Genomic DNA, 13,775 nt, shown 5'->3' with positions numbered 1-13,775 from the left:
GGGGGGGGGTCCAAATTTCCTGGGGGGGTTTCCATGTTGCCCCCCATGTTGGAAAAAATTGAGGAAAATGGTGAAAATATATGATTTTTAAAGAAAATTCTCAGGGTGGGGGGGTTTCCTGAAGCCAAAAAAACCCCTCTGGATCCGCCACTGCGTTGGTACCATATCTTGAGATGTAACTGTAAGATACATATTCTATGCAATGCTGTATAATCGTTTGTGTAAAATACCCTTTGAAATCTTTAACATTTTCTAGGATAAAAAATATGTTTTAGCTTTTAACTTGTTCTTTTCTCCTCCCCCCCCCCCCCCCCCCCCCCCCGAAAAATATAAAGATTGCGACTAAAAAAGTCAAGTGCGTGAAGCTTCCTCATTAATGCGATCCAATGACTTGGATCATGTGATCTCTAGCCCAAACAACATGGCGGATAGTAAGTTGTTTGTGTTCATTGTGTTGGCTTTGTTTTCATTGTCTGCTTGTACGAAGTACCAGCCGACATGGGAGTCGCTTGACACCAGGCCTATTCCTGGCTGGTATGATGACGTAAAACTTGGAATCTTCATCCACTGGGGTGTATTCTCGGTGCCGAGTTTTTCGTCGGAATGGTTTTGGTGGAATTGGAAAGGCATGAGTCTTCCCGGCGTGGTCGAATTTATGGAAGAGAATTTCAGACCCGACTTCACATACGCTGACTTTGCTTCAATGTTTACCACCGAGTTCTTTGTACCAGAAGAATGGGCAGAAATATTCAAAGCGTCTGGTGCAAGGTATAACGTTACAGCACAGAAGATTTTAAACGAAAGTACATATTTATGTAGTTGTACCTGCACAGGTGTTTGGAATTCTGACTGTAAATTTAGATATATATATCATAAAAATAAGGGTATTACTCTTATATCCTTATTTTTTATGATATATATCTCAATTTACAGTCAGAATTTCAAACACCTGCGCCTCAATCTGAAACAACACATGCAGTTTGGCTGTTGACACGCCCCCTGTTATAACCATACTGAATGTATATACGTGAACAGTACCTGACCTCTTGGCACCAGCTATTCTTTCTTCCTTCATTATTATTATAAACTACATTGTAATGTAGCTTTTACATTAATATATTATTGTCCCAACAAAGCAGGAGTTAATTAAATGTATACCTTTTACGTGTGAAGAGTAGCTGGTCTCTTCTTCTTTAAAGTTTTGCACTATTCACGTTTTGATCTGATGTTCTTGTTTAGAAATTTGCCACATATGTACAATTGTATAAATTTATTTTCAGGCGTAACATTTTAACATAATTTGCAGTAGCATCGACTGTAAATTAATATAAGGATGTTTGGAATTTATCTTTTTAATCTGTAAATCAATGCAATCTTTTTGTGCACAAAGGCCAGCAGTACTTCTTCCTAAAATGTTAAATGTAATTCGGTAGTAAAGTGCAACTAGATTGATACGAAAAGTGGAATGTTCAAATCTGTTGCTGTAAGGTATCTATATGTGTCACTGTGTAAGGATATATGTATTAAAACATATGTTACATGTGTGTCAATGTGTATTAGGTATATACCGGTACATATGTGTAAGGATATATGTATTAAAACATATGTTACATGTGTGTTAGTTGTTTGCATTAGGTATATACCGGTACATATGTGTAAAGATATATGTATTAAAACATATGTTACATGTGTGTTAATTGTTTGTTTTAGGTATATACTGGTACATATGTGTAAGGATATATGTATTAAAACATATGTTACATGTGTGTTAATTGTTTGTTTTAGGTATGTGGTACTGACAAGTAAACACCACGAGGGATTCACTAACTGGCCTTCCAAATATTCCTTCAACTGGAACTCCAATGCCACCGGACCAAACAGGGACCTCGTCGGTAAGTTTGGAGTTCAGTTCTAGAGTTACTGAACACAATAGCATATGCTTCTTCTAGAGTTACTGAACACAATAGCATATGCTTCATCTAGAGTTACTGAACACAATAGCATATGCTTCATCTAGAGTTACTGAACACAATAGCATATGCTTCATCTAGAGTAACTGAACACAATAGCATATGCTTCATCTAACATTGATTTTTGATCCAGTAAACAGGACATATGATATGCACTTGCTGAACAAAGATATATATGCCAGGTACATGGTAAATTTGAATTATATAATGGTTGTGGATTATATTAAAAAAGTTCAGTGTGCATAAGTTTGAGTTTGTTGGGTCTCTTCAGTATACTAGTAGCCTGTAGTAGGTAGTAATAAGAGATTACACAAGTGAAGTATCACCTATATTGATGATTTTGCATAGATAATTAAACATTATAGATAGTCTAGAGACCAAAGGTTTAATAAGAAGACTTGTTAAAACTGTAATTATTAACAAGGACTGAGATCTCTCTTTACTTATGCTTACGGTGAATCAGTTTCCAGACTGTGGTTATTGGTAATGTTGTACAGGTGAGCTAGCTAACGCTATCCGTGACAAAACTGACATCAAGTTTGGTCTGTACCACTCCATGTTTGAATGGTTTAACCCTCTCTACCTCCAAGACAAGGCTAACAACTTCAGCACCAACAACTTTGTCCAGGTAAGCACCTATCTATTTATCTATACAGGTAAGTACAATCACACTCACTTACCTTTGTGTATACAGGTAAGTACAATCACACTCACTTACCTTTGTGTATACAAGTATTTTTTTACATTTATGCACGCTTATGTTTAACAAACAATTTAGAAAACTCTAAAGGATCATGGAAAGGTGTCTTCCAAAATGAATCGCTGCCATGTTGGATTCCTGTTCATGTAATAAAGTAAAGTGACTTTACTATCATAGAGATATTGATGACATTACGAAATCATTTCTGAGTAGATATAATAGAAACTTCAAAATTGTAGGTAAATCTTGTATATTATGAATGTGGAATCGATCATTACACTAATGTTATAATTTGACATCACAACTAAGCAGTTTGTATCATGAAATAAATCTTAGCACAAACATTTTAGAAGACATTGAAGTTTTTGCAAATTGTCCATTGTCTGCAATCCACAGTCACAAATCTAGAAGGTGCAATATAATTTAGGCCTGTGAAACAGAAAAAAAGTGTTTCCACTTTCTCGAATCGCTGTATTTTAATGTACAAGCTTAGATCTTGAAAAATGTGCATAAAAATTACTTTCCTACCGAAATAATGTTGAGAAGGAATAGTGGGAACTCCATTGCTCTTTGTACCTACTGGTACTTTGTATATGGTTCATTTAATTGATTATGAGTAATATATATGTCACCAGAAAATAAGCAAAAGTAGATATAACCCCGAGGGTGGGGAGGGGAGTGGAAATGTAATAAATGTAGTATGTTGCAATATCTGTTCCAAACAAACAAATGTGTGTAGGATATGTATTACACTACATTGATATATGATCAATATCTGGGTAGGATATGTATTACACTACGTTGATATATGATCAATATATGTGTAAGATATGTATTACACTACATTGATCTACCATTAATATCTGTGTAGGATATGTTTTACACTACATTGATATATGCTCAATATCTGTGTAGGATATCTATTACACTACATTGATATATTATCAATATCTGTGTAGGATGTGTATTACACTACATTGATCTATGATCAATATATGTGTAAGATATGTATTACACTACATGGATATATGATCAATATCTGAGTAGGATATGTATTACACTATATTGATATATGATCAATATGCGTGTCGGATATGTATTACACTACATGGGAGTGGAAATGTAATAAATGTAGTATGTTGCCATATCTGTTCCAAACAAACAACTGTGTGTAGGATTTGTATTACACTACATTGCTTTATGATCAATATCTGTGTAGTATATGTATTACACTACATTTATATATGATCAATATCTGTATAGGATATGTAATACACTAAATTGATATATGATCAATATTACACTACATTGATATAAAATGTAATAAATGTAGTATGTTGCAATAGCTGTTCCAAACAAACAAATGTGTGTATGATATGTATTACACTACACGGATATATGATCAATATCTGAGTAGGATATGTATTACACTATATTGATATATGATCAATATGCGTGTCGGATATGTATTACACTACACGGATATATGATCAATATCTGTATAGGATATGTATTACACTATACTGATATATGATCAATATCTGGGTAGAATATGTATTACACTACATTGCTTTATGATCAATATCTGTGTAGTATATGTATTACACTACATTGCTTTATGATCAATATCTGTGTATGATATGTATTACACTACACGGATATATGATCAATATCTGCGTTGGATATGTATTACACTACAATGATATATGATCAATATCTGAGTAGGATATGTATTACACTTCATTGATATATGATCAATATTACACTACATTGATATGTGATCAATATCTGTGTAGGTTATGTATTACACTACATTGTTATATGATCAATATCTGTGTTGGATAAGTATTACACTACATTGATATAAAATGTAATAAATGTAGTATGTTGCAATAGCTGTTCCAAACAAACAAATGTGTGTATGATATGTATTACACTACATGGATATATGATCAATATCTGAGTAGGATATGTATTACACTACATTGATATATGATCAATATATGTGTAGGATATGTATTACACTACATTGATATGATCAATATCTGTAGGATATGTATTACACTACATTGATATATGATCAATATCTGGGTAGGATATGTATTACACTACAATGATATATGATCAATATCGGTGTAGGACATGTATTACACTACATTGATATATGATCAATATCTGTGTAGGATATGTATTACACTACATTGATATGTAGTGTAATACATATCCTACAGATCTTGATCATATATCAATGTAGTGTAATACATATCGTACACAGATATTGATAATATATCAATGTAGTGTAATACATATTCTACCCAGATATTGATGATATATCAACGTAGTGTAATACATATCCTACACAGATAGTGATCATATATCAGTGTAGTGTAATACATATCCTACACAGAAATTAATCATATATCAATGTAGTGTAATACATATCATACACAGATATTGATCATATATCAATGGAGTGTAATACATATCCTACAGATATTGATCATATATCAATGTAGTGTAACACATGTCCTACACCGATATTGATCATATATCGTTGTAGTGTAATACATATCCTACACAGATAGTGATCATATATCAGTGTAGTGTAATACATATCCTACACAGAAATTTATCATATATCAATGTAGTGTAATACATATCTGGGTAGAATATGTATTACACTTCATTGATATATGATCAATATCTGTGTAGGACATGTATTACACTTCACTGATATATGATCAATATCTGTGTAGGATATGTATTACACTACGTTGATATATGATCAATATCTGGGTAGAATATGTATTACACTACATTGATATATGATCAATATCTGTGTAGGATATGTATTACACTACGTTGATATATCATCAATATCTGGGTAGAATATGTATTACACTACATTGATAGATGATCAATATCTGTGTAGGACATGTATTACACTACATTGATATATGATAAATATCTGTGTAGGACATGTATTACACTATACTGATATATGATCAATATCGTTGTAGGATATGTATTACACTACATTGATATATGATCAATATCTGTCATTGTAATCCACACTTTTGTTAATGCGCCAACGTTTAACATATCATTACAGAAATACAAAACTAAGAAGAAATAATCACAACACTACTATTTAGCTGTAGTGTTTTATTCCTTATTGTCAGCTTCATCAACAACAGTAACATATGGAACTGTTTATCTGTGATAGTTTTGTTATTTAATCTTTTCAGAAATTTAATGTGTGATGCAATTATATCACTGCTTTTTGAGCTTTGAATGTGTGCAATGCTTACGTTTTGTGTAAGAGAACATTTTATATTTTTCTTGATATCCACACCAATCTACAACAAGCACTTCATCCTAGAATACACTCTTCAGCATCACAGTTTATACACTGAACCAAATCGTAAATCCACACTACACCATGATGACAACATGCTGCTAGTTTCTGATGTGTCAGGACAGTTAACAGTATCAAAATCTTGGTTTTATTGTAAAACTTCAATTATTTTTCCTTTTTTCCTGGTTTACATCGGGTATAGATTGCTATACCTATCAACGTTAGCTCTCCCAAACCTAAGACTATTAGGTTGATACTAATAATGTGGTCATAAAATGACAATTCAGATATTAGAATGCTTTTGGTGGTATATATCCTCACCCAGGTTCTGTTATCATATATTTCACATATAGTATGTATATTAACATATTCTTTTGTTATAGAAAATCAAATCAGTTCAACAATGTAATTTTTATTTTTTTTCTTCCAAAAGATGATTGTTAAGAAACACATGTTGTTTTCAAATCCATTAATCTGTTCTAAAATGAAAATAAGTGGTTCCTGGTATAAGTTAAAGAGTTGAATGTTATGCCCTGTCAGAACAAGAACCTTCCTGAGTTGTTTGAGATTGTGGAGAAGTATAAGCCAGAGGTGGTGTGGTCTGACGGGGACTGGGAGGCACCGGACACCTACTGGAAATCTACACAGTATCTCTCATGGCTCTACAACGAAAGGTACGGTTGTCATGGCATCCGAACACAGGAGAGTTCCATTAGTATTGGAAGAGTAATGGTTCAACTAACTGGTAACCTGATTGGCTGACTTATACCTAAAATAGAATGGAAAACTAAGACATTGATTGGGAGTCCTGCTGCATCAATCAGATCTTTGATTTTTCCCACTCTTCTGTGGAAAAAATCCCTGAGATTTATGTTACTCAGTAGATAGTTTTTACACCTAGCTGACAACTTAAGCAAATCTGGGTTACTTGTACAATTAGATTGGAGGAGCTACTAACACAAAGTTTCTTAATCATTGTTGTACCCAAAGGAACTTTCATTCCGTGGTAATCAAGTAAACCAAACATATCATACTTAGCTAACAGATGTCTCTCTGACTTCCTGCAGTATTGGAGTGCTATTTGGACGAAATGTTTAGATATTTTCCAACAGCTGACTGTACTTGCTGGACACATTGTTGCTTGGTTGTTTTAAGCGATTAAGAGTTGAGACACTCGTTATTTGCACTGCTTGCAAAATAATTTTTCCATTACAGTTTGTGTTCAAAACAAACTCTGCATGTATTATTTTGTGTTGTGTTGTACCGCAGTGGTTTGTATTATTTTGTGTTGTGTTGTACCGCAGTGGTTTGTATTATTTTGTGTTGTGTTGTACCGCAGTGGTTTGTATTATTTTGTGTTGTGTTGTACCGCAGTGGTTTGTATTATTTTGTGTTGTGTTGTACCGCAGTGGTTTGTATTATTTTGTGTTGTGTTGTACCGCAGTGGTTTGTATTATTTTGTGTTGTGTTGTACCGCAGTGGTTTGTATTATTTTGTGTTGTGTTGTACCGCAGTGGTTTGTATTATTTTGTGTTGTGTTGTACCGCAGTGGTTTGAGTATGCATGACTTTATAGCAGCTCATTCTGTGTCACCTATGGACTATGACTAGCTGTAGAAGTGTTCAGTATAGCTGAGGTGACCTTTCTATAATCTTCCTTTTTGCTTGAGCAGGACATACGTAGCTAACAGGCAATCATTTGAAACATTTGCCCTATACTGTATCGGGATACCTTCTTTACTGTAGGTTGATTCTGGGATAGGTGTTCAGCTCGGTAAATAAAGAAATCATACCGATGGGAGACTATGGATTGCTTTGCAGTGCAATGATTAACAGTTCAGCCAAACTAAAGAGAAAATATACCGCCATGTATATATGACTGCTTTGTAGTATATGATAAAACATTAGCATGTACCTTGTCAACATTACAGAGTAAGACCCTACCTGAGCTGTACGAGATCGTTCAGGCCTACAAACCCGAGGTGTTGTGGTCTGACGGTGACGCTGGACCAGACACGTACTGGCAGTCCCAGAAATTCCTCAGTTGGCTTTACAATGAGAGGTACAGCACAGAATACTGACAGATTTTATTACATGTTAACTTTCGAAACAGTTAGACCAGAAAGTTTAACACTTGATTGACTGACCACTGTTTGGCTTTACATTGTCAAAGATTTCTCGACATCACATGATTTTGATCATCCTCTCATAGCGATGTGTAATTCTCAACTTGTCTTCTTAATCCATCCCTGATGATGTGGCTGGGTAGTCTCGAAGTTATACACAACAGATTCATGTAATATAGAGGAGGGGAGATTACTTTAACACAGCAGGAAGTCTCTACTTATCTCAATGATCAAGGTGACCAGAGTTGAACCATTGCTTTTCCAGCCAGTTTAATAAGTTGTTGTATTTTTCAATTATCCTTGCTTATGCAATTGTTCCAAATAAAAATATTTCAGGATTCAGCTTTAATTTTCAATCTAAAATAGTTAATTGTGTAAACTGCAGCAAAGGAAATATATGTGTACATTATGGTGTTAGTCCTGCAGTACAAATGTAAGACCAGATTTGTATTTGTAAAAGTGGAAACCATAGAACATATAGAGTATGATACCATGGTAACAGACTCAGAGTGCAAATATAAGAATAGATCTATATTTGTCCAATCAGGGTATGTGGTCCATGTCAGCTGGCATCAGTTGTTCACAAAGATATTAAAACTTTGTAAATCTGTTTTTGCTTGCATATGTCTGCTAAAATATAATCTCCAAGATATTTCCTAGGTTTGACAAATGTTAACAACAGTCTATAGCTGATGTCTCTATAACGTATTTCACTACCTGTATCAACGCTTAGTCAGTATTAGTATAAAGCTATATGTATGTATAATAGCAGTGTGTGGCCCAGTGGTGATGATATATATGTATGTTACAGTCCGGTAAAGGACACTGTGGTTGTTAATGACCGGTGGGGAAGTAAATGCGCATGTCATCACGGTGGATTTTACACCTGTGGCGACAGGTTCAACCCAGGTAATGAAAAGTATTTTCTTATTGTTTATTCTGAATCATTAGAAAAAAGTACTGATAATTTTAAGAAAAATATGGATATGAATTTAACATCAATCTATGTCATTTATTTACATATACTTAGAAAAGAATTAGGAATTTAAAAAAAATATGTTTGATGTCAAAAACAAACAAACTTACACCCTTTGATGTACATCGATCTTGTATGAAAATAATGTTTAAGTGACTTGTTTGAAAGGCACACCAGCTTATGATATTCAGATCGTATAAATATAGTAATATTTGGTGTTTTTTATGTTTGATAGGAGTTTTACAGAAGCATAAATGGGAAAATGCCATGACAATTGACAAGTATTCCTGGGGTTTCCGTAGAAATGCAAGACTTGCTGACTTCCTGACCATCGAGGAACTCCTCAAGACATTTGTTGGGACAGTCAGGTAAGTTAGCAAACAGTTAACAGCATGTTCACAGGTAAATTAATTAACTCATGACAATATTTGGGCCTTACATTTTTTCTCATAATTATAAATGAATAGAGCAAGAAGTTATTCAAAGGATTTTCTTCTTCATTATTGTGTCGCCTGCGAAAAGCTGGTGACACATAGGTATTGCTTTGTCAGCGTCGTCCGAACAGAGGTTTTCATGCGATAACTTGAGTTTCCTTGGGCCGATCAAACTCAAACTTCATGCAGTGCTTCCTTACCAAAAGTGCTTGCTTGGGATTGCTTTTCAGGTCCGAAGGTCAAAGGTCAAGGTCACTGTTACTATAAATAGAAACTTCACTAAAACTGTATACTGGACGGCTTCGATCTACCACTTGACCCACCGTGTATAACTCTGAAATGCCGTCTTACTCCAAATGTTATTGACAACACTAGCTGTTTAACATCATAATCCACAAGTTTATTCATTTATTTATGGGAAATCATCTAACAAATCATACAAATTAAACTTGGAATTGAGACAATGAGTATCCATAGCAAGTTCCTTCAAACTCAGAGTATTTTTACCAGAATAACAGATTATATAACAAAATGATGCCATCCAAAAACATAATCTATGATTATTGCTTACTTTTAACATTATTTCTTGAAATGAAAAGTGTATCTATTTCTTCGTAATCTCCCAGCTTCCTGCGCAGGCGACACATCCACTTCCGTGGAATTCTTGTTTATGTTAAATATTGTCAAATTATTGTCACCTAATCTGTTATTTCAGCTGTGGAGGGAACATGTTGATGAACATCGGCCCGACCCATGATGGGAGGATTGCCCCAATCTTTGAGGAGAGACTGCGACAGATGGGGTCATGGCTGAATGTGAATGGGGAGGGGATCTATGGCACTCGCCCTTGGTCTCACCAAAATGACACGGCCACATCGGATGTCTGGTAAGTAAAATAAACCGAAATACTAGAGCTGTGAAAAACCCCTCAATACAGTAATATATAATGCACCTTTAAAATAACCTTGTAGGCAGAAATCAATTTTCCATTTTAATATTTTAGTTTCTTAATTGTCATTTCTTAGTGTTATAAAAAAAAACAGCTTGCATGTACATTATCTCTGAAAGACGTTTTATGTAGAACATGGTCTGACTTTAGAGTTATTTCCCCTAGGTACACCATGAAGAAGTTCCCCCATGTCACCGCCGTCTACGCTGTGGCTCTCCAGTGGCCAGATACAGGTGTTCTCAAGCTAGGGGCTCCAACGGCCACATCAGCCACTGTGGTCAGTCTGCTGGGATACCCAGGGAACCTGAACTATACCCGCGGCTCGGCCGGCGGACTATCCATACAGATACCACCCATACCGTTCAACAAGATGCCCTGCGACTGGGCATGGACGTTCAAGATGACTGGACTTAGCAACTAGGTTTTAATCACTGATCGGCTAGGAGAGTAGGAGTGCCTTACTATAATAGATAATACAGGGTTAAAAAAATCATTAAGTAATAGCGAGCGACTAGGGTAAAATCAACTTTCTTGTTTTATAGAGAATTATTCGTTTTTGTTTCAACAGTTATTAGACACGCATATTAACAAGACAAAAGTCATTCTAGATGTCTTCTCTCTTAATGATATAGAAATCATTAAAATGATTAAATGTTTCCTATAAGTTATAAGAAGAAACAATGAACAGCTGTATTATGTTAGTAATCAGACAGTAGAAGTATGTCTGATCGCTATAAATCACTACCAGGGGTACTGCTAGATCTCTGATCGCTATAAACCACTACCAGGGGTACTGCTAGATCTCTGATCACTATTAATCACTACCAGGGGTACTGCTAGATCTCTGATCGCTATAAACCACTACCAGGGGTACTGCTAGATCTAGGCGATTTACCTTTCGAGGAGCCCTCCCCCTGATGATAAAAATATCAACTTTGGAGTAGTTGAATTCAAAAGTCTTTCATGTCAGGTAAATTTGGTAAAGAGGAATGCCTGAATTTCAACTTGAGATTGACTCTGTAACTTGTGTTCAATATCACACCAATATATGATGTGTTCGTGTTGCTCCCTGTAATAACGCCGTGAATGCAACAGAACCGAGGGAAGTGGGTGAGAGTGTTTATTTTTCTAACATTTCAATAAATATGAACTATTTCATGTTTTGTACTCGTAAATAAACTGCAATATTGAGTGGTGTCTTAATGTCAGAAGATGCATTTATGTTTAGTTGTGTGAGAGCCAATATGTAATGTTAAGACACATAATATATCGGACTAGTTAACGTTTTTACTCTTAATCACATGTAAGGTTTGTACTTGAGTTGTGTAACTGTGTGTTTATACTGTCAGAGAAATCTCCTTCCACGCCCTGTGATGTGATTGGTGTAACATGGAATGTGTATTACTGATACAGTATAAATCTCCTTCCACGCTCTGTGATGTGATTGGTGTAACATAGAATGTGTATCACTGATACAGTAAAAATCTCCTTCCACACCCTGTGATGTGATTAGTGTAACATGGAATGTGTATCACTGATACAGTATAAATCTCCTTCCACACCCTGTGATGTGATTGGTGTAACATGGAATGTGTATTACTGATACAGTATAAATCTCCTTCCACGCCCTGTGATGTGATTGGTGTAACATGGAATGTGTATTACTGATACAGTATAAATGTCATCAATGTTAAACGGGATATATACTCATTTTAAAAAAAAAAAAAAAAAAATTCTATTGTCTCGAGCTTTTGATGTCATTAATATTACCTTTTTGAATATCTCCACAAATAATCCTCAATTTAAGCTAATTATCATTGTCATAAGGATGGCAGCAGAGGGGATTTTTAGGTCAATTATTGTATCAAAATTAAGCTAGGACAGCAGTTAACCAACGTGTGTGGCTCAGGAATATATTGTAACACTTTCTGTTCACCTGACAAAGATCGCCTGACAAAGTGTCTGTGAGGTCATGCTGTGGTGCTGGCTCCAACTATCATCAACGTTTAAACAACTTCTTAAAAACCATAATATCCAGAGTCATGTACTTGGCATGTAGCTCACTTGGGTGAAGAGTTATCAACTTTATTCAAATATATGACCTTGATCAACATTCCAGTTCATAGGGGTCAGATGTAAAAGTATCTTCAAGCAACTACTTACTTAGTATAATTAACTCAGATATCCACAATGTAGATTGCTGTAGTGAGGGGCTATCAAATTTGCTCAAATAAATGACCTTGTCTCATATTCAAGGTCAAAAGGTTTATATGAGTTGTAAAATAAAATAACTTATAAATTATTGGTCCAAGGTTGATACAAATGATAAACTCCACTACATCTGCCCTCTGTTTCCTCGTGACTGTCTGTGTTAGCTAATCATTCTATCGTTGTGGAGGAGGAAGTGAGTGATACTGGACCATTGGGCCTCTTGTTCAGAAATACATATCAAATGTTGTTCTTACTGCACAATATGTATACAATGTATATAAGTAGATGTATATTTGTTCACTAATACAATCTTACATTCCCATTATTTGTGTTGAGATATACTATCATTGTCTAACCATGCCAACTACTGGTTCTGTACTTGTTTTTTTTACGTAGATTTTTTGTTCCTAAAAGGATTCGTGAACTGCTGAAGTTATTTTTTTATATCTTCATTTTTTCTTCCCTTCTTGACAATCACAAAAGAAAGTATCTAGTTCTATAAAATTTATTCATTAACGAACCTTAGTATTGGAAAGACTTTTATTTTAAACTGCAAATTAGAGCTTTGCATTTACCTTAATTATGATATGCATTTAAAAGAAAATAATCTCTGTCGTTTTGGTATATATAATTTTTTCATTTTACATTTTTTCATCTAGAAATTGGTGATGTCTCCCTGTTACTACTGATTTGTCTACAATTTGAATTTTTATTTCAAGCTGTTATACAGGATGTGATAGGTTCTATATACATATGCAATATTATATTTGGATTTATATTTCATGAACATTAAAATATTTTCTTATTTTCTTTCTGTTTTCACTTGTTTTTTCTCTCTCTTTAAGGCAGAAAACCAACCCACGTTTAACTGGTTGTACTTGTTTCAAACTGCTACATAATGATAATGTTAGAATTATCAAAATGAAATATGATTTCATGAATGTTACTTACTCTCTTCATGGGACTCAACGAAGGCAGAATGTAGCTTCTCTTTAGTAAGGAAATGACCTTTAATAATTTCAATACTCGCTGTCTACAGGTTTCTTTTTATC

At 34.5% G+C, this 13,775-nt stretch overlaps 1 protein-coding gene across 4 annotated transcripts in view; it reads left to right on the top strand.

Moving 5' to 3' along the window:
* LOC110443086 (alpha-L-fucosidase-like) overlaps positions 1-13,073 on the top strand; it is a 23,290-nt gene extending 10,217 nt beyond the window's left edge. The window contains exons 1-8 of one of the 4 annotated variants that reach the window (XM_021487072.1): positions 397-768; positions 1,786-1,892; positions 2,468-2,598; positions 7,959-8,089; positions 8,965-9,062; positions 9,365-9,497; positions 10,279-10,449; positions 10,678-13,073. In XM_021487072.1, the coding sequence (XP_021342747.1) occupies positions 422-768; positions 1,786-1,892; positions 2,468-2,598; positions 7,959-8,089; positions 8,965-9,062; positions 9,365-9,497; positions 10,279-10,449; positions 10,678-10,933 (1,374 nt within the window). In that variant the 5' untranslated portion in view covers positions 397-421 and the 3' untranslated portion in view covers positions 10,934-13,073. Of the gene's footprint in view, positions 1-396; positions 769-1,785; positions 1,893-2,467; positions 2,599-6,568; positions 6,703-7,958; positions 8,090-8,964; positions 9,063-9,364; positions 9,498-10,278; positions 10,450-10,677 lie in introns of those variants that run through there. The other 3 variants (XM_021487070.1, XM_021487071.1, XM_021487073.1) reach the window with 3 other exon arrangements.
* The last annotated feature ends 702 nt before the right edge of the window (positions 13,074-13,775 follow it).

This window comes from Mizuhopecten yessoensis, unplaced genomic scaffold (genome assembly GCF_002113885.1).
Source record: "Mizuhopecten yessoensis strain PY_sf001 unplaced genomic scaffold, ASM211388v2 scaffold716325, whole genome shotgun sequence".
Taxonomy (NCBI): Eukaryota; Metazoa; Mollusca; class Bivalvia; order Pectinida; family Pectinidae; genus Mizuhopecten; species Mizuhopecten yessoensis.
This window is presented reverse-complemented; position numbering and strand designations above follow the sequence as displayed.